This window comes from Schistocerca nitens, chromosome 6 (assembly GCF_023898315.1).
Source record: "Schistocerca nitens isolate TAMUIC-IGC-003100 chromosome 6, iqSchNite1.1, whole genome shotgun sequence".
Lineage (NCBI taxonomy): Eukaryota > Metazoa > Arthropoda > Insecta > Orthoptera > Acrididae > Schistocerca > Schistocerca nitens.
The window spans coordinates 142,094,071-142,116,741 of NC_064619.1; the positions used below are offsets into that span (position 1 = coordinate 142,094,071).

The window sequence follows — 22,671 nt, forward strand, 5'->3', positions numbered from 1 at the left end:
GCTGCTGTTCTTTTGCAAGAAGAAAATGGGGAACATGTAACAACAGAACATGCCTCCAGGGCATTGTCTGAAATAGAAGCCTATTATTCAGTGTACAAATTGAAAGCTTTATTGGTCTTATTTGCAGTAGAGAAGTTCCACTTCTATCTGGAGCACAAAAGTTGTACACTGGAAATTGACAATCAGGTGCTGAGATGGGTTCTGGAACACCCACATACAGCTGGAAGAATTCCTCTGTGTGTGGTATGCTTGTCACCAATTAGGGTATGGATATATGAAAGTTATTGGGACAATGCCAAGTTTGTAAAATCAGTAAAGCAAGTAATGGCAGGCCACAGGGGTGCATATTCTGAGCCTTTTATGATGATCTTGGGAAGGTTGGTTGGTTGGTTGATTTGGCAGAGGGGACCAAACAGCGAGATCATTGGTCCCATCAGATTAGGGAGGGATGGGGAAGGAAGTCGACCATGCCCTTTCAAAGGAACCATCCTGGCATTAGCCTGAAGCAATTTAGGGAAATCATGGAAAACCTAAATCAGGATGGCCGGACACGGGTTTGAATCGTCATCCACCCGAACGCAAGTCCAGTGTGCTAACCACTGCACCACCTCCCTTGGCGATCTTGGAAAGCTAGTAGATACCTATTCATGGTGGTAGATGCAGTTTCAACATTCGTATGGCTAGTTCCTACTTGGTGCATGATGGCAGACACTAGTATAATGGCCTTAAGAAACAATTCTGGAGAGTGATAATGCTCCTTCATTCCATACAATTTAAATGATGTGTTTTAGTAGTCAAACCATTACCCATGTAACCACCACTCCCTATTTACCATAGCCCTCTTTTGTGGAAAGGGTTAGATATAATCTCAAGGCAGCCATTGACTATGTATTATGCTCAGGATCAAACAAGAAGGTATCAGTCAGTTCCATGGCTATGTTATGTTTTCAAAATCACTAATCTTGAAAGTCATCAAACTTCCACACTAAAGTTCATGCTGGCATATACGATTAATTCTCCCTTGTGTAACCTGTGGGTGATTGACAATTTACATGAGAAAAGTGATCCTACAACTATTAAAGAAAACAGGTGAGGTCCAACAGCTGCACATCACAGAGGTCCAACAGCTGCACACAGAAGACCAACAGCTGCACATCACAGAGAGGCTGAGAGGTAAACCTAATAAGACAGCCAATGATGGTTAAAACTGGGGATAAGGATTTTATCAGAAATTTTTGTGCAGCAAGTAAGGAGGCTTATAGTGTAACAAGTAAAATGTTGCTCAGATTTGTAGGTCCATCTGTAAGTCATTAGACTTGTATTCCCCAGTCTCTCTCTTGGTACATGATGCCATCTCAACAACACTCTACAGTGTGCTATGAAGTAAGCTTTATGGTGCAACCTGTGTAGTTTCTCAAATTTTTTGTGTATTTGTATGCCTGTTATGTTTGCATTTTTATGATCTTATTATGTAGTTTAAAGAAACGGAAAAAAAGGCTACTCAGCATTGTCTCGACCCCTCTGCTCTGAATTGTAATGCACCATAGGTGAAGTCTGAATCACCCCCAGAAGAAGGGGGAGGAAGTTTAAGGGGGGGGGGGGGGGGGAAGAATAAACCATGTTACTCACATAAGGTTAATTTTTTTTTTTATCGTATCTGAAGCATCTCCAATCTCCAACAACATTCTCCAAAAGATATTCACTGTGGACTGTGGGATATAATCAGTGGATTGAGGCATGAGCAAGGAGAGAGGTCAGTCAGTATTGTGCGGAGAGTGTCTCTGGTCAGTGACGGCAAGTACCACTGCACGCACACTGAGAAAGGAGTGTGAAGTGGGCCTGCAGGTGAGGTGGAGGAGACATGACAGTGTTTGAACTCCGTAAGGATGCTGACAATGGTTTCATGGTGTGTTGAGAAGGCATACAGACCATGAAATGGCTGTTGACTACATTGGACAGATATATGGTATGCCAGCCTTGGAACTTTTGAGGCATTGTGACCATTCAAGCAGGTGGTTCCAGGTTTAAGTCTCCCTAAAGAAAGTTGTCACAGTGAAAAGTGCAGCAGAACTGTGTGAAAAATGTGTTTCTGTTAGAACTGTGGTGGGATACTGAGACTGCCATTGATCTAAGGGTTTTCGGAAAAGATTTGAGACTTGTACATTCATTTACTCAACCTTCAATCTGATGATACTTGGCGGTACCGCAAACTCACTTGTATATTGCAGTGAATTTCTAGAGGTACCTTGTTGATGTTAAGGACAGATGTAGGTGGCATGAGTAGTTCTGAGAAGTGATCAGTCACAGGGACGGGTAACTAAGCAATTATTTGATGTATATATTTGTAAATTGGTTCACTGTGGAACAACTGTCAAGCAGTAACTAGTGTTTGTTTTCAATGAAACCTATTTTATTTGACTGATTGTGCTCAAATTATAATCTGTAAGTTTAAAATTCTTTGTGATTTTAAAAGGTTAGAACTTTCTAATACTTTTTAGAAAATTCAAGCACACAAGATGTTAATGGACATGATGAAGAAACAGTAATACCCCTACACTGATAGAGGAAGGCTTCATATTTGTATCTGTGAAAAACTGTTAAAAGGACTCAAGATTACTTACTTATTTTTAGAAACTTTTTTAAAAGTATGTTTATGAAATATTAATTTGAAGTATGATGACCAAATACTTGGTATGGCACAGTTTGACTGTTATTTTTATTTGTTGGGCTACTGTTGCTACAGTTTCTTTTGGCTTTCAGTAGACCACCAGCACATTCCACTCCCCACAGATCCACACCTCTAGCCTCTTTTTTATGTTTTCAGGATTATTACTCAACAAATGATTGTCAGTTCAAGCGAAACACAATTTTGACTTTCATACTGACAAGATTTTATATAGTTTCATATTAGTCTGCTCACTTGTTGTTGTTGTTGTTGTTGTGGTCTTCAGTCCTGAGAGTGGTTTGATGCAGCTCTCCATGCTACTCTATCCTGTGCAAGCTTCTTCATCTCCCAGTACCTACTGCAACCTACATCCTTCTGAATCTGCTTAGTGTATTCATCTCTTGGTCTCCCTCTACGATTTTTACCCTCCACACTGCCCTCCAATGCTAAATTTGTGATCCCTTGATGCCTCAAAACATGTCCTACCAACCGACCCCTTCTTCTAGTCAAGTTGTGTCACAAACTTCTCTTCTCCCCAATCCTATTCAATAACTCCTCATTCGTTACGTGATCTACCCACCTTATCTTCAGCATTCTTCTGTAGCACCACATTTCGAAAACTTCTATTCTCTTCTTGTCCAAACTAGTTATCGTCCATGTTTCACTTCCATACATGGCTACACTCCATACAAATACTTTCAGAAACGACTTCCTGACACTTAAATCTATACTCGATGTTAACAAATTTCTCTTCTTCAGAAACGATTTCCTTGCCATTGCCAGTCTGCATTTTATATCCTCTCTACTTCGACTATCATCAGTTATTTTACTCCCTAAATAGCAAAACTCCTTTACTACTTTAAGTATCTCATTTCCTAATCTAATTCCCTCAGCATCACCCGATTTAATTTGACTACATTCCATTATCCTCATTTTGCTTTTGTTGATGTTCATCTTATATCCTCCTTTCAAGACACTGTCCATTCCGTTCAACTGCTCTTCCAAGTCCTTTGCTGTCTCTGACAGAATTACAATGTCATCGGCAAACCTCAAAGTTTTTACTCCTTCTCCATGAATTTTAATACCTACTCTGAATTTTTCTTTTGTTTCCTTTACTGCTTGCTCAATATACAGATTGAATAACATCGGGGAGAGGCTACAACCCTGTCTCACTCCTTTCCCAACCACTGCTTCCCTTTCATGACCCTCGACTCTTATAACTGCCACCTGGTTTCTGTACAAATTGTAAATAGCCTTTCGCTCCCTATATTTTACCCCTGCCACCTTCAGAATTTGAAAGAGAGTATTCCAGTTAACATTGTCAAAAGCTTTCTCTAAGTCTACAAATGCTAAAAACGTAGGTTTGCCTTTTCTTAATCTTTCTTCTAAGGTAAGTCGTAAGGTTAGTATTGCCTCACGTGTTCCAACATTTCTACGGAATCCAAACTGATCTTCCCCGAGGTCCACTTCTACCAGTTTTTCCATTCGTCTTTAAAGAATTCGCGTTAGTATTTTGCAGCCATGACTTATTAAACTGATAGTTCGGTAATTTTCACATCTGTCAACACCTGCGTTCTTTGGGATTGGAAATATTATATTCTTCTTGAAGTCTGAGGGTATTTCGCCTGTCTCATACATTTTGCTCACCAGATGGTAGAGTTTTGTCATGACTGGCTCTCCCAAGGCCATCAGTAGTTCTAATGGAATGTTGTCTACTCCCGGGGGGCTTGTTTCGACTCAGGTCTTTCAGTGCTCTGTCAAACTCTTCACACAGTATCTTATCTCCCATTTTGTCTTCATCTACATCCTCTTCCATTTTAACTAACTAAATAGAATCACAACTGATTTCAAAAGCCAAGAATGGGGCTGGGGTATGTCCTAATGCTTTTAGCATGTATCTTTTTAAAAATCATAACTTTGTAACAATGAATGTAATAAATTTGAATGAAATGCCTTGTGATAAGTTCTAATGTGGTTTGTTGAATCAAAAAAATGTTTTTACAACTGTATTATAAATAATTTGTTTACAAAATATTGTTTGTACAGGGTCATCATTCATTCAAAGGTATTGTACAGGCTATTGTTATACATAATTTGCTTATTTTGGTATGTTTTTATACCCAGGCACAAAAAATCTACTTCACAATCAGAAAATCATCAAGACATTTCTTGTTGGCACACTTTCCATCCTGGATCTTACTGATATGAGTACATACTTGTCAGGAGTGACATTTTTCACAGATGAATTTTTCTAAGTCTGCTTAGATCAAGACCTGGAGGTGAACCAGTTTCTTGACATTTGTTGCCTAGTGCTGCAAATGAAATCCTGAACTCTAAAAGAGAATAAACTTCATTTTTCTCTCCCAAATTTGTCATCCCATAATAATCACAAATACAATAATGATGCATGCAAGAACACATGGGAAAAAAACATCTTTTTTCGGCATTTGAATTGTTTTCTGTTAAAAGTATTAAAAAATCATTTAATTTGATTTGTCTTCTCCTACACCATCTCAAAACTGCACATGTGCAACTAGAGGGCCAGCAAAGACATAAGTAGCCAAAAAAGATGGTATGGAATATCATATGTGGAGACAGTATAGAAAGTGCTGTTGTAAAACACAGATAGATCAGAACCAAAAAAATAGATTCTAGTACAATACAGACATCCTTTCTCCAACCATCTACATCATTCTCAACAGAGGGCACCAAGTGTAAATGCAGCTAAAATCCCACATGCCAGACAAACAATGGTGGTTGATTAACTTTGGCACCCTAAGTCCTTATCACTTTCTCTTTTCTGGGTATTAAACCTTATAGAACATGTTTAGTGTGCTGTATGTAGGCAGTTCATGTCTGTGTTTATCAACCACTCTCAAAGAGCTATGGAATTTGCCCAACAGGAGGGCACGCCATGTCACTGATGCCTTTATTCACAGTGTCTTATTTTGCATTTAAACTTGCATTTCTCTGAGGTTGTCACATACCAGATCATGCGGCTAGTGTCTGGCAGTGCAGGGTGTACAGGAATGAAATCACAAAAATGAAGAGTTAGTGTCACTGATGTTATTAAATTCATTGCAATGGCATTTATGTAGGGAGGAAGTGGTACATTCAGCATCACTTCCATGATCTGTCAATGTGAATGCCATGTTGCACATGAGAGTGGTATATTTTTTCTGTAATAAATCTCCTGCAGAAAGAATCGTAATATTATGAAATGACATAATGTTGTAGTCTATCTAGGTAAGCGATACAGACCACAATGGGCTAAATGAAGAACGTTTCTGTGGTATAAGAGTTAACTACACAGTACTAAACATTCATCTTGATGCTAATTTGCTTGTATTCAAATTGCATATTTTTGCATATTCAGTTGTCTTTCTGCTGCATGACTGGTGGTTTTTAAATTCCTCAAAATGGTGTTGCATTTAGTGTATATCATTCTGGTGAACTGCAAGAGTGATATTCTTCTCTGTTGTGATTTAACACTTCCTGTCTGTCAACATTGCTGGTCCTACGATACTCTTATGAGTGCTGAGTACCCTACCATGATGACTGCAAGAAAGAAATTGAATATGCTTTATAGACTTCATTCTGATCGTCCAAAATATGCATGTTATGTTCTACCAATGGAAAACCTTCTCTCACTTTACCTTTTCCTGTAGTAAACATTTACATTCCTCATTATTCTTGTATTCATACATGCACACTGTAACAGTGCTACCAACTAACTTTTGTTTCACTTTCCATCTATATAAATCTCAATATAGTTCATACTGTGTTTTATTTGTTTGTTTTCAGACACCCTGAACATACAATTAATCACATGTAAAACTGTAGTACCTTTAAGCATTGAGTTTCAGTCAGATGAAGTGTTCCTCTTTTTGTCATTTATTTATTACTTGGGGGCTAAGATCAATATTTATAATTTCTATGTTAATTTTTTCAAGAATAGCTATAACATTAGGCGCTAGGGGGCTTTTCACAGTACACAACATTCATTTACATGGGCTGCACATCTAAAAATAAGTAATACTGAAATCTAAGTGAGGATAATAATTTATGATCGTGAAAGTGTTATTTTGTATGATTGAGTACAGTTTCTTACCTTTTCCATAATCTGTTTCCGACGTGTTGATTCCTGATGTAACACCTTCTCCCTTTCTGCAGTTATTCTAACACTTTCACGAAGTGCCTCCTCCAGCTCCTCAATTCTGTCATCTTTCTGTCGAACCACCACAACCAGTTCCTCAAGCTCAGCTATGTTTGCATTCTCCTGAAGAGCAGTTTCCAGGGTACCAATTTCTTTCTCCAGTTCAGACACCTTTTGCCCACGTTTCTTGAGTTCTTCCTTAAGTTCTTGAATTTCACTCACTCGATCATCGAAACCATCACTCTTTTCTTCTTTAGCATCTTCCATAACTTCCGAAGCATTTTTGCTGCTGATGTTCAGAATGGTTTCCACAGCCTTGTCCTGCATTTCCACCTATATTTTGTGTTCCAGTGTAGGGATTGAAACTCAAATATGAATTGCAGGAACAAAACAAAAGATACACAAATAGGAGGGGAAACAAAAAAAATCATACTGTCAATTAATACAATTCTGATACTGTTGCAAGGACCAAGAAGATGTGTTGAAATAGATGAAGACAATACAGAAAAAGACAGAATCTAAAGCAGAAATGCTTCTGTTTACCCAACACCAGCTACCATTGCAAAAATGAACTCTCACATTAAAACATGTTAAAAACTCTACAAAAAGACTCAAACAAGATACAGGATAAAGCAGGAGAGGAAAACTAAAAAAAGCTCTTCAAGAAACCAGCAGGGCCAGGCTATTTCAAATCAAAAGAAATAAAGAGATGAAAGAGATGAAAATAGAAGCATTTTAATTGGAATGTAAAGAATGGTGTGGACAGTGTGGTAGAGAGAGAGAGAGAGAGAGAAAAATCTGTATTAGTAAGTGTTAAAATATTTGCTGGATTGTTAAAAAACAATATTAGTAAAGATCTACAGAGATTATCATACATGAATGTCTGATACAGAAGATACATGCATATATTGTAAAGTTAACATTAGTTAAATTCTCATATTTAAGAACATGCATACTAATCACTTTTTCAAATTGCTTTTAGCATCATAGAAATTAATATTTCAATTGATATATGACAATATGTAGTACAGAAGATATGTTAGGAAACATCCACATGTAATAAATTATTTAAATTTAAAATACATTAGTGTAAGAAAGAAGAACTGTTATTGATCCAATTACTGTATAAAATGCAAAGAATGGAAGAAGAACAAATTATATTTTATAAATATCAGTTGTCACATGCACCATAATAAAGTGATTCACATAATATCACAACAGCACAAAGTACCAGTATATTTTTCAATTTTAAATTCTTCTCATTCATTATATTAACATGTTTCTGATCCTTTACACAAAATCACTGGAAAAAAATTAATTTCAGAACTGATTCACTCCAATATTTAGAAGAATATGTCAAATTAAGGAAAGTCCTGATATAATAGTTATAAAAAAGGAAATAATGTACCTAACTAGATCAAGTCATGAACTAAAAGAGATTGGTAAGTTATAATAGCAGTCTCTGAACACATGAATACAAGAAGGCAAAGCGTTACATTGTATACCTCTTCTCTCCTTTCCATTTGTGCACTGGCTTGTTGGCTTCTCAGTTTTGCTTGGGCATTCTTCAGTGCCCTGAAAAAAAAGGATTCAAGTTCAATATTTTCATTCTTCTACAGTCCTGCGCATGTGATAGCACACAATCAATTTATTTTATCGTAATATATAAGAACTAACCAAGGCCAAGAACCACAAATGGAACAAAGTCTCTGATTTCAAGACTTCTAAAAATAAAGGAAACAGTACACAAGGACTGCAAAAAATTATTCAATTGAAAAAAGGATGAAAAAAATTCTTATGCCCTGGAATCAAGAAACAAAAATGTTGAAGCAATGGAAACAGTTATTACAAATTATAGTATTATGTTACTTCTGACTGCTAACATGCACCTTATCTTTCTTCTGACGGAGAAAAATAGATTAGCTGAACTGCTAGCTGAAAATATATTGGGGAGGGGGAAGTAAGACCTTTTTTGGTAAGTTTAACTTTTTTTCCAGACACACTGCTTTAAAAGAGGTCCAGGTAAATCAAGTATCCCATACAAAAGAAACGTGTTTGAATAATCTTATCATGCCAGAATGGAATTTTTACTCTGCAGTGGAGTGTGCACTACCAGCACTACCTGGCAGAGTAAAACTGTGTGCCGGACTGAGACTCAACCTTTGCCTTTTGCTGCCAAATGCTCTACCATCTGAGCTTCCCAAGCACAGCTCATGACCTCTCCTTACTGCTTTACTCCCACCAGTACCTCACCTCCTACCTTCCAAACTTCACAGAAATTTGCAAGCCTAGCACTCTTGGAAGAAAGGATATTGCAGAGACATGGCTTAGCCACAGCCAGAAGGTAGGAAATGAGGTACTGGCAGAAGTAACGCTGTGAGGATGGTTCATGAGCTGTGCTTGGGTAACTCAAGTGGTAGAACACTTGTCCGTGGAAAGCAAAGGTCTCAAGTTTGAGTCTCAGTCCAGCACACAGATTTAATCAGCCAGAAAGTTTCATATCAGTGCAGTCTCCTGGAAACATCCTCTAGGGTGCGACCAAGCCAGGTCTCCACAGTATCCTTTCTTCCAGGATTGCTAGTCTTGCAAGTTTCACAGGAGTGTTGCTTCAAAGTTAGTAGATGTGATGAAGTAGTGGCAGATGTAAAGCTGTGAAGATAGTTGTGAGCATTGCCTGGGTAGTTCAGGCAGTAGAGCAATTACCCACAAAAGGCAAAAATCCCGGGTTTGGGTATAGCACACAGTTTGAATCTGCCATGAAGTTTTACATCTGCTACCGAGTGAAAATCTCATTATGGAAACTACAGTATTCTTTCTTCCAGAAGTGCTAGTGTTGCAAGTTTTGCAGGAGAGCTTCTGTGAAGTTTGGAAGGCAGAAGATGAGGTACTGACAGAAGTAAAGCTGTGAGAATGGATCATGAGCCATGCTTGAACAGCAGTAGAGCACTTGCTTGGAAAGAGCAAAGGTCCCGTGATTGAATCCCAGTCTGGCACACAGTTTTTATTTGCCAGGAAGTTTCAGTCTTACCATGATGCATCAGAATGTTAGAGGAGTAAAAAACAAAGTTAATGCACTTTTTATCCATTTATGTGATGTCAAAAGGAAGTTGATATATTATATCTGCCTGAGCAGCCTGTACATAAAGGAATCCATATGCTAACCATAAATGACTAAAAATCAGCAACCGATTTCAGTAGGAAAAATACAGATAAAGAAGGAGCTGTCATGTAAGTTAAAAATAACATCACGTTCATAATTATTTCTGCTTAGATCAAGAATTGGAAGCCTGCATTTGTGAACTGTTGCTACCAGAAAGGTCATTTATAAATGTTACAGTAATAATACATAGATCCACAATGGAAAACTTTAAGATATTCTTAGAAAAACTTGAATATGTATTACGCCAACTAGCAAACAAAAGACAGTAAATGAGAAACAGTGGAAATGTTAATATTCGTTTTCTGAAAGATTCAAATAAGAGAAACAATTTGGAAATATCACTTAATACTTATAGGTTTTGTTGTTAATTTTCATGCCATAATTGCATAGGAAAGCAGCACACTAGTACACAATATTTTTGTCGGTGAACACTTAAACAGTGACATGAATGTTTATTCAGTAGCGAATACCCTCTTTGACCGTGATTCACATGAGCCACAATTAATAACTTACCTAACAATAATTACATGGTAATGAATAGACAAGAGTGAGTTTCAAAGCAGTCTTACAGACAGCTGGCTGGAGGGATGTGTATAAAGTGTCCCTTTACATCAGCCTTTTCACCCTGGTAGCCCATTTAAACCTCTGAGCATTGAATTGCAATGGAGCTACATATATGTGATTAGATCAAATGAGGTTTGGTGTAGACTGTTAGCTATAGACTAATGACTGCAAGGCAGGCATATCAACATAAAATTGATATGTATTGTAAGAGGTCAATATAAGACTTAAAGGGCATTACGTATTCTTAAAGTGTGAATCCAATGGACTCACTGAGATTGGAATAAAATCCTTCTACAAGCAAACTCAGGTTAAATGGATAAGGTGATCCTGGTTCATAAAATATAATGGGAAAGACAATACACAAACAAAAGTTAGTAAATGAGGACTGAGTCTTACCAGAAGTCTTAACTACCATAAAACTGTAGACAGATCCACAAAGTGAACTCTAGATACAGTTAAGCTGCCAAAAGTGTACTATCCAGCAGATTTCTCAGTGAACTTTACCTGCTAGCATAAAGAAAATAACAAGAACCAGTGAGTGCGAAATCTGTGAGAAGTGTGGGTGGTAATATAAATTTTCAGGGAAAAAGCACAAAGTCCAGCTAAATCTCTCTCTCTCTCTCTCTCTCTCTCTCTCTCTCTCAGATTCCTACAGCTGTCACTGCATCCCATACATCTGTTGCCATCGGTTATACCTTCCCTGTCTTCTGCTGTTCTGTGATCTTTGGCCACCTGTCATATGTCATTCACATTGTATGTCCATACTACGCAAGCTGCCATTCTTCTATTCTAACACTTACTACATCTCATGGCCTACATGCCAGTTCCAACCACCCTTCAGCATAAAAGCAGTTTGTTCTGGTTAAGAATGCTGATAGACAAAGTTTCCTCATGCAGCAGCTGAATGATCAATGAGACTTATAGGGAAGGTATCACATGCTGGCTACAAGGATGCTAGCAGAACACGCTTTTGCTCCCTCTGGTCCTCGCTCTTGGCAAAGCATGCTGTGCCCCCCCCCCTGCCCCCCCCTCCAGTGATCTCCAGACACTATTCCACAACTGATCATCAATTACCATTTCCCTTCTGATTGGCTGGTGGTTCGTTCACTGCACAAGGGTGTGCCCAGCCGTACTGCACACTATATAATGTATATAGTACAGCTTTCAGCCTTGTTTATGTGCCTGTCAATGACTCAACACCTCTGCTACTCCAGGAGTTGTCACCTTTACTCCTAAATTCTTTAATGCCAATCAGGATTCTCAATGTCAGTAACTTGCAGTGGTCTGTACTTTGTTGAGTATTTAGAATTCATTACTAACATTTATGATTCTGGTTCTTTTCTTGACTAACAACTCTGACAATGCAACCACTTTCCTTTGTGTGAACTACATCTGTCACAAAACCCATGAATTGTCATCTTTTAATCGCTGTCCATGGGGAAGGTAATTGATCAATACTGCCTATTACTATCACATGTCACTGTCTGCACATCCTGTCTTCAAGCATTGCCTCTTAATTTCCCTACCTTTATAGACTGTTGGGACAAATGCTATCAGTTGCTTCCTTGTACCACCACACATGAATACCTCACTTCAACAGACAGAAATTATACATCTGCACTCATACTGTGGAAGGCACTGTGAAGATTGTGGCACATAGTATTGCCCATTGTACATCTACAAACATACTCTGAAAGCCACCGTAAGGTGTGTGATGGAGGGTACCTTGTACCACTACTACTCATTTCCTTTCCTGTTCCACTCGCAAACAGAGTGAGGGTAAAACTACTGCCTCCATATAAACCCTAATTTCAAGTATCTTATCTTCATGGTACTTATGTGTAATTTATGTTGGTGGCAGTAGAATTGTTATGCAGTCAGCTTCAAATGCTAGTTCTCTCATTTTTCTCCATAGTGTTCCTCAAAAAGAATGTTGGCTTCCCTCCAGCAATTCCATTTGAGTTCCTAAAGCATCTCTATAACGCTTGCATGTTTTTCGAACCTACTGGTAACAAATCTAGCAGTGGCCTTTGAACTGTTTCAATGTCTTCCTTTAACCCAGCCTGGTATGGATCCTAAACACTCAAACAGTACTCAAGAATAGGTTGCACTAGCATCTTATATGCAGTCTACTTTACAGATGAACCACACTTTCCCAAAATTCTCCCAATAAACTGAAGTTGACCCTCCACCTTCCATACCACAATCCACATATGCTCATTCCATGTCACTTTGCAACATGATACCCAGATATTTAAATGAAGTGACTGTGTTAAGCAAGACACTACTAATGCTGTATCCAAACATTATGGTTTTTTCCCCTACCCATCCACATAAACGTACAGTTTGTGATCCACAATGATCCATGTCAGTGTGCTTGAGAACTGGCAGCTATGATGAACTGTTATCACTCTACCAGTATGTGATATTTGCATGCTGTGGGGAAGGTTCAAAATGGCTGTCACATGTTTTAAGCCAAAATCACAAAAATCAGCATTGTGCATCTATGCTTGCTCATCACTCATGATGAGAAATGGTGTCTTTGTATTAATATAAGGAAAAGAAAGGAATGACTGAGCCCAAACAAAGCAGCAGATCCCTGTACAAAGACCTTTGCACATCTACAAAAGATAATGTTATGCATCTGGTGAAACAGCAACAGTGCAGTGTCATAAGAATTGTTTCCCCAAGATGTAACCATCACTGCTGACATTTATTGTCAACAACTGAGACGTGAACAGTGATCAGGAAGATTGCCTGAAGTGATGCTACTCCACGACAATGCCCACCCGCATTCTGCTAGACTGACAAAAAACACTACACAGGAGATGTGTTGGGAAGTCATTCCACACTCATCTTATTCACCTAATCTTCCACCTTCAGATTCTCACCTTTTCTGCTCTCTGTCAAACAACCTTCAAGAAACTTGCTTTCCCAATGAAAATGCACTCCTGCATGGCTTGACATGTTCTTCACCTGAAAACCAAGTGACCTCTACAGTCGCAAAATTGAAATGTTACTCCAGCACTCACAAACTTTTGTAATTATGAAGGATAATATATTATTGATGCTTAAACTCTCTGTTATGTGCATTTGCCACGTTTATTAAACTTTTCGAAAAATGGTCTGAGCTTAAGCACCAACTCAACATATAGAAAATAATAATAGTCCTATCACACTTGCCTGGGGCACTCCTGAAAATACCTTTGTCTCTGATGAACACTCACCATCAGGGGCAATATTCCATATACTTATACTTTCATTAACTGTCTGCATTGGGGCACTGTCTGAAATGCTTTCTGGAAATGTGGCATCTGCCTGTTGCCCTTCATTCATAGTCTACAGCATACCATGTGAGAAAAGGGCAAGCTGAGATTCACATGAGCGGCACTTTCTAATACCATGCTGATTCATGGACATAAGCTTCTAGGTCACTAGAAAATGTATTATATTCTAACTGACAATGTGTTCAAGGATTCTGCAGCAAGCCGATGTTAGGGATGTTGCTCTGTAATTTTGTGGGTCCATTCTCTTACCTTTCTTATATACAGAAGTCACCTGCACTTTTTTTTCAGTTGCTTAAGACTTTGTGCTGGATGAACCAGCTAAGTATGGGCCATTGCCATAGAGTAGTCTCTGTAAAACTGAATTGTGTTCCATCCAGACCTGATGACATGTTTGTTTTCAGCTCTTTCAGTTATTTCTCTCTGTCAGGGATACTGATTACTATGTAGTCCATACAGGAGCCTGTTCAATGCTCAAATGACAGTATCTCTGTACGACTCCTGTGTGAACAATTTCTTAAATGCGGAAATTTAAACTTTGACTTTTGTTTTGCTATTTTCAACTGCCAAACCTGACTGATCAGTGAGTGAGTGGATGAAGGCCTTAGACCTGCTTAGTGGTTTTACATAAGACAAGAATTTTCTCAAGTTCTCAGCCAGGTCTTTTGGTAAGGTATGACATACTAATGCTGTCAATAAGGTCCGGCGTGTTTGTAGCTACAAGGTTTAAGATATTTCCATTGCAGGTGGGCTGCCAAACTGCCTGCTCAAAACTGTTTTCAGAAAACTTGTTCAAAAGTACTTTGCATGACTGTCTGTCTATACAACCCCCCCCCCCCCCCCCCCCCCCAATGAATCCATTGACATCCCATTCATATGTGGTAGGTTAAAGTCACCTCAACTACTACTGCATGGTCTGAGTATTCATGCACTATTGACCATAGACTTCCTTGGAATGACTCTAGAACTGTCATAGCGCAATCAGGTGGCCAGTAGAAACATCCAACAATTATTTGTTTCCACCTAGGTCTGTTATACATGACCACATAACTTCACTGTCACACTCAACTTCGATCTCAATAAACACTCCCCCTCGTATGATGTTTAATCTGTCTTTCCAGTATATGCTTCATGACTAGCTAAATATCTCAGAGCTCTTAAACAACTGAAACTTTAGGTAAGAAATATCAACAATGCAGGAAAAGACAGACTGCTGCTTACCATAATGAAGCCATGTCAAGTTGCAGACATGCACAGTTAAAAGACACTCACATATAGCTTTCAGCCACAGCCTTTGTCAGTATAAGAGAGCCCCCCCCCCCCCCCACACACACACACACCTGGCTGCTGTGGCTGAGTGGTTCTAGACACTTCAGCCGGAACCGTGCTGCTGCTACGGTAAATCCTGCCTCGGACATGGATGTGTGTGATGTCCTTAGGTTAGTTACGTTTAAGTAGTTTTAAGTCTAGGGGACTGATGACCTCAGATGTTAAGTCCCATAGTGCTTAGAGCCATTTGAACATTTTGAACCAACACACACACACACACACACACACACACACACACACACACCTCATGTGCACATGGCTGCCAACTCCAGTATATCGGGCCGGAATGCAACATTACATGGTATGCAAGCAGCAATCTGGAGGGGGTGGGGAAGGAGAAGGGATAGTAGTGTGCAGGTGGGGAGAGAGATAAATGCTGCCTCATGGAGCATGCAGCAACTAAACTGCCAACAGGCACAGTGTCAGGAGGTTGTGGAGCACACAGGTGAGGAAAAAAAGGAGCAAAAGAGGAGAGGAATGGGAAAAGACGGGCAGATGCATTGGCAGAGGGCTGAAAGTAAACAGGATGGGAGATGAGATTGGGGAGGAGATGATAAGATGGAGGGGGTGGAAACTGTTGGATGGAGGGTGTGGGGACAGTATTTTACCATTGGTTGAGGCCAGGATAATTACAGGAGCAGAAAATGTGTTGTATGGATAACTCCCATCTGCACAGTTCAGAAAAGTTTTTGGTGTAGGGAAGGATCCAGGTGGCTCAGATAGTGAAGCAGCCATTGAAATCAAGTGTATTATGTTCAGCTGCATGCTGTGCCACAGGGTGGTCTACTTTGTTCTTGGCAACAGTTTGGTGGTGGCTGTTCATCCTGGTGGACAGCTGGTTAGTACTCATACCAATATAAAAAAACTGTGCAGTGATTGCAGCAGAGCTGGTAAATGACATGGCTCCTTTCACAGGTGGCCCAGCCCCTAATGGGATAGGATAACCCTGTGAGAGGACTGGAGTAGGAAGTGCTAGGTAGGTGGATAAGGCAGTTTTGCACCTGGGTCTTCCACAAGGATACGATGCTTGTGGAAATAGTTGGGACTGGGAGTTGCATAGGGATGGATTAGGATGTTGTGGAGGTTGGGTGGGCGATGGAACACCACTATAGCAGGTGTGGGAAGTGTCTTGGGTAGGACGTCCCTCATTTCAGGGCACAATGATAGGTAATCAAAATTGATCATCATAGTTCATTAAAATTAATTATCTATCATCATGCCCTGAAATGAGGGCCATCCTACCAGAGACACTTCCCAATCTTCCTAAAGTGGTGTTCCATTGCCCGCCCAACCTTCACAACATCCTAGTCCATCCCTATGCCACTCCCAATCTCTTGCAACAATGATCATACCCCTGTGGAAGATCCAGGTGCAAAGCCTGTCCAAGCCACTGCCTATTCCACTCCTGTGACAGGTTTACCCCACCCCATCAGGGGCCAGCCACATCTGAAAGCAGCCATGTAATTTATTAGCTCTGCTGCAATCACTGCATGTCTTTTTATATTGGAATGACTACCAACCACCTGTTGACCAAGATGAAAGGTCACTGCCAAACTGTGGCCGAGACCCAAGTAGACCACCCTGTGGCACAGCATGCATCTGAACATAACACACTTGATTTCAACAGCTGCTTCACTTTCCAAGCCATACAGATCCTTCCCTCCATCACCAGCTTTTCTGAACTGTACAAATGGGAGGCATCCTTACAACACATTTTCCACTTTCATAATCATCCCAGCCTCAACCTATGATAATATACCGCCCACACCCTCCAGCCAACAGTTTCCACCCCTCTGTCCTATCATCTCCTCCCCATTTTCATCTCCCACCCTGTTTATTTGCAGCCCTTTGCCAATGCATCCACCCATCTTGCCCCACTCCTCTCATTTTTTGTTCCATTTTTCCCCATCTCCCTGTCCCAAAACCTCCTGACACTGTGCCTGTTGGCAGTCTAGTGCCTGCACACTCTGCCAGACAGCGTTTCTCTCTCTCTCTCTCTCTCTCTCTCTCTCTCTCTACCTGCACACTACTGTCCCTTCCCCTCCTCCTCCAGACTGCTGCTTGCATCCCACACGATGTTGCATTCTGGCCTAATATGCTGGAGTTGGTGGTCATGTGTGTGTGAGGTATGCTTGCCTGTGTGTGTGTGTGTGTGTGTGTGTGTGTGTGTGTGTGTGTGTGTGAATGGTGCATGTATGTTTTTTTTAATGACAAAAGCTGTGGCTGAAAGCTATATGTGAGTGTCTTTTAATTGTGTCTATCTGCAACTTGAAGTGGCTTCTTTACAGTAAGCAGCAATCTGTCTTTTCCTACAGTGTTGGCACCCCAGAGCTTTCTAATTCAAGTTTCAGTCAGTCCTTGGTCCCAAAAAAAATTGTTCAGAACTTCAAAATTCCACCTTCCATATCCCACTTGTGATAGTTTGTGCACTGTTTTCCTAACACACACACTAATTCTATTAAATATGTATTATAACTGGTTATATTAGCAATATAGGGAAGGCATTAAGTCACAGACACAATAAGAAAATGCTACAGATGCACCACTTTGAACTATGTTGTTCATCGGAAGAAGAAAACACATATTTCCATAAGTACAACTTTCTCTCTCTCTCTCTCTCTCTCTCTCTCTCTCTCTCTCTCTTTCTCTCTCCCACACACACACACACACACACACACACACACACACACACACACACACACACACACACAAAGTTATCTCCTTATGTTTCTAATTTTCTGCCTTTTGTTACATACATGTCATAGGTTGAGTGCTTCCTCAAAATGATCAATAGTTATTTACTTTTACAGTTCACATTCTATTTTGGATTTTCCATTATGACATTGGGGCCACCATATCTGGAGGATGGAAGAAAACTGACATCCCTATGTTATGTAATGAATATGTTAACTGCCTGTTCCAGTTTGTAAGTTTCCTTTTGAGTAGCATCAGAATAAATTACTTTTGTTGCAAGCTGCCAATCTCTCTCACCCCTAAGAGGGAAATTGTATGTCATGGTTGAGCACATGACCCAGTATCTAGACTTTCACTGGCTATTCCTGACATTTTAGTTTGTTGTTTTTTTAGGCCTCAGTGATTTTAACTGTAGTCAGATAATGAATTACATTGGTTGAACACTTAACTTCCTTCATAAATCACTTACTCTTGAAGATCACGAATTGTCTTTTCTTTGGCATTTTGTTCTTCTTGACTCATTTGGACAAGCTGTAGAAGTCTTTCCATTTCTACTTGCGAACGCTGTGCATCTTCTTTGGATTTCTCCAGCTCCTTTTGATGAGTTTCAACCTGTTGTTCTAGTTCTAGCATTCTTTTCTGTATTTCTGCATTTCCACCCCTTGCTCCTGCACCCTGGAATACAAGTATTTGTTATTACATTATAAAAGCCTTATTTTGCAAGATAAACGAATGATTAGCTTCCTAAAACAGCATGTGTATTTGTAACAGGAGGAACTTTCACATATGTACACAAGAAGATAGACAAAATAATAAAAGACTAGTATACTCTACATGGTTTGTGTGTGTGTGTGTGTGTGTGTGTTTTCTCAAATGCAGCTACAGCTTTTATTTTATTCATAATTTGACTGACATAATATTCTATAGGTAAAGGCACACTGATTGTCAGGCCAGTTAAAACATCTTTAATTCCAATAAATATTGAAGAAATGAGCTTGCAAAAAAGGACAGTTGTAAAAACATGTCATCCAACATAACAAAGCCAAGCCAAGCCAAGCCAAGAAACTCCATGTCTGTTATTGTCATTCCAGGTTCTGTTAGAATTAGGTTTAGGGTAGCTCAGAAATGAAATGATATAATCAAATGGCATTACTGGATAAGAGATCCCTTACGGGGCTGTTTGGCTACCTGATGCAAGTCTTGCTATTTGACACCACTGTGGTGATTTATGCATCAATGAAGATGAGATGAAATGATGAGGAGAACACAAACACCCAGTCACTGAGTGAAGAAAACCACTGACCCACCCAGGAATCCAACCCAGGAACACCTGATCTAGAGGCAGCTATGCTAACCACAAGACCATGAGCTGCAGACTATTTTACCTCAATAACAGCCATTATTAATCATTACTGCACCAGAAATTTCATTTTTCATAGTTTGTAGTATGATTAAGTTCCAGACAGTGCTCAACAATGATTGATTTAGTTGCCTGTCTCAGTGGTGTGTGCCTCTGATGTTCATGGCATCTGATGCCCACTGCCCTAGTTGTTTGGCCAGTGTACAGCATGCCACATTGGCAAGGTATATTATAAATTCCTGATTTTCATATACTAAAGTCATCTTTCACATTTCCCAATAGTCTTCTTATTTTGGAAGGTGGACAGAACATGCACTTTATGTTATGCTTCTTGAGAATCCTGCCAATCTTGCCAGAAATAGGTTCCTCATAAGGTAGGTAAACCACAATCTTTGCTTCATCTTCTTTTTTTTCTATTTTGTGGCATAGTGGCTGTTTGAAAGGCCTTCTGTAACCACTTTTGCAAAAGACAGAGTAGATTCTGTATTTCTGATGTCACACTAACTTGGTCTGTGGACCAATGAGTTTAGAACTCCATTCTCCTGAGCTGGGTGATGACAGCTGCTAGCTTACAGGTCTAAACCAGTGTGTATTGTTTTACAACACACCTTGTGGTGACACAAGCCATGTGTTCTCCTTTTAACAAATACACCCATGGAAATAGCAGCTGTTCTATGGTGAACTTCATATTTGGACCATGTGAGTTGAGAGTTCCAGAAACTCACTGATCCCCTCCCAGACATGAGGCCAGATCACAAAGGTATCATCAACATATCTGAAGAAGCACGTGAGTTTGTATCTAGCTGTCTCTAATGCTTCCTCCTCAAATTTCTTCCTGAGTATATTGACAACCAGTGGAGACAGGGGGCTGTTACACAGCCTTTCCTACTGTCTACTCATAATCTTCACCCCCACATAGAAAAAATGTTGAAGTCAGTATATGTCTGAACACGTCCATCAGAACAATGTCACATTTCTCTGCAATCAGTTCTAATGAGACTTTCAGTGATATCTTAGTAAACATGAAGACCGCATCAAAACAGACCAGTTCTTTGGATATGTAGTTGCTTGCGACATTGCAAAAAGTCCTCTGAGTTGTGGAAGTGGTGAATACACAGCAGTTTCTTCAAATACTTAGCTACTCAGCACATTTATGTGCCAATGTTGCAGACAGTGGGTGTAGTGGCATACCCTTTTTGTGTCCTTTTGGCAGTCAATAGAGTCTATGTGGAACTGATGCACTAGATCATAGCTGTTTGATGACCTTGTCATGCATGCCTGTTGCCTTCAAGAAAGCCCCGGCCTTTTTGTCCACTCTGTCTATAGGGTCATATTCCAAAAGTTGGTATGCTGTGCCTTCCAGAAGTTGACAAACATTCCTCATAATTCTCAGTCTGCTGCATAATGATTGTGGACCTCTCTTTGTCTGCTGACAAAACCACAATGTTGTTGTCTTCCCAGAGCTTCTGTTCCAGACTCTTGTTACTGGAAATGATTGATTTTGGAGGTTCTGTCTTGGTGACTGCCCTGCAGTGCTCCCGACAGATTTTTTGTGCTGCATTTGGTGGAAGTGCATTGGCTGCATGGTCCACTGAACCAATTAAACTTGAAATAGGCACATTCCTGGGGGTAGTTGTAAAGTTGAGGCCACAGCTCAGTACCTTCAAAGTAGTGTAATCAAACTGCTTACCACTAAGGTTAATCACAGTGCAAGTATCCTCCATGTGCTGTGCTTTCTTACTCATGTGGTCAAACTCAGACTGGCACAATGAGACATTCTTCCTGGTGCACTCTGCTAGGGACCATTGGGCACTGTCTTCCCAGCCTCAATCTTTACCTGCTATGGAGGCTGTCCTGTACAGGTGAAGGTGTATAACTCCCATGCCAGCACATCTAGCCTGTGACACATACCTCAAATCCCTTCCCTGACTAGTACCATGCTCATCTGATGTTTTATCTTGTTCATCACTTTGGAGTTGATGTGATGTTAGATGCTGGTGAAACCTCGTACTGCATCTCCATCTTGACATCTCAGCATGGAAGCTGAGAGAACTTAGCATCCTCCCTTTCCTTTGTCAAAGCTTGTCCAGCTTCTTGATATATCGGTACCCTACTAGCATGATACTTCCTTCAACATTGGTATATTCTTTGACCAAACCTCCATGCAGGGCTGACAAAGAAATTACATAAAAACCATATTTGCACTCATCTCTCTGGTTCATTGTCTTTCCTCTGACACCATTACAGCCAGACTGTGTTGTGTTTACATTTTTTAGTGATCATTCAAAATGTTTAAGACAATCTCTGAGTCCACCAACTGTGAAGTGCATTCTATAATACAGTTTTGAATGCAAAGAATACTAAGCCAGCTGAAATTCATCATCAGCTTTTAGAGATTTATGGTGAAATGTAGTGACTGATGGAAAGGTGAGAAAGTGAGTGAGTAAGTTCAGTGATAGATAAACCAGTGTTGGTGTTGAAGCATGGTGTGTGAACCCTTCTGTTGTCAAAGGTGGTTTAGCTCAGAAAGTGAATGAGAAAATTCCTGAAAAGATGGCTCACAATAAGAATGCTTTGTGATGAGTTTCCACAAATTGCAAAAACTGATTTGCATTTGATTGTCACAAATCCCTTAAATTTTCGCAAAACGTGTTCCCATTGGGTTCCAAAAATGCTTACGGATGTCCACAAAATATAGTGACCTGGCAGTACTTTGCCATTTCTTACGCAATACAGTGACAAGGGAGATGATTTCTTACACAGAAATCTGAGTGGTGTGAGTTTATCATGTCACTCTAGAATAAAAACAAACGTCAGTGGTGTGAAAGCACTCAAATAACCACAAAAAAAAAATTGGAACAACATTATCAGCAAAAAAATCGCATGCGCTTTGTTCTGGGAGAGACAGGGAATTTTGCTTGTTGAGTTCCTTCAATGAGGTGAGACCATAAATATGGTATGGTACTGTGATACATTCATAAAACTCCAACATAAATTCAAAACAGAAGGCATGAAATGCTGAGTCAAGAATGTATAACAACAAAAACAATCAATTATTGACAAAATTATTTAACTGGATAGATAAAAAATCTACTCACCAAGCGGCGGCAAAACTCACACATAAAAGATCGTTGTAATTCGCAAGCTTTCGGTGCTAGTGGCTGCTTCTTCAGGCAGAAGGGTTGAAGGGGAAGAAAGAAGGGTGAAGGAAAAGGACTGGAGAGGTCTAGGGAAAGGGGTAGATTTTGGGACAGTCACCCAGGACCACAGGTCAGGGGAGACTTACTGTACGGGCTGAAAAGGAAAGACTGGTTGTTGGGGACTGCATTGGATGACATGTGAAGACCTGAGAGCTTAAAGGTGGAAGACAGGGTAATATGTAAACAGAGATTGCTGCTTAAGCATCATGCGCGAGTTATTAAGAGTGAAAAGCTAAGTGCACTGTACGTAACAGAGGTG

General features: G+C 39.8%; 1 protein-coding gene across 1 annotated transcript in view; it reads right to left on the reverse strand.

The window, feature by feature from the left end:
- LOC126262257 (centrosome-associated protein CEP250-like) overlaps window positions 1–22,671 on the reverse strand; it is a 490,208-nt gene that overhangs the window by 78,685 nt on the left and 388,852 nt on the right. Inside the window, exons 13-15 of the mRNA XM_049958743.1 lie at window positions 18,322–18,527; window positions 8,327–8,396; window positions 6,777–7,154 (exon numbers count right to left, since the gene is read on the reverse strand). Of these exons, the coding sequence (XP_049814700.1) occupies window positions 6,777–7,154; window positions 8,327–8,396; window positions 18,322–18,527 (654 nt within the window). The remainder of the gene's footprint in view (window positions 1–6,776; window positions 7,155–8,326; window positions 8,397–18,321; window positions 18,528–22,671) is intronic.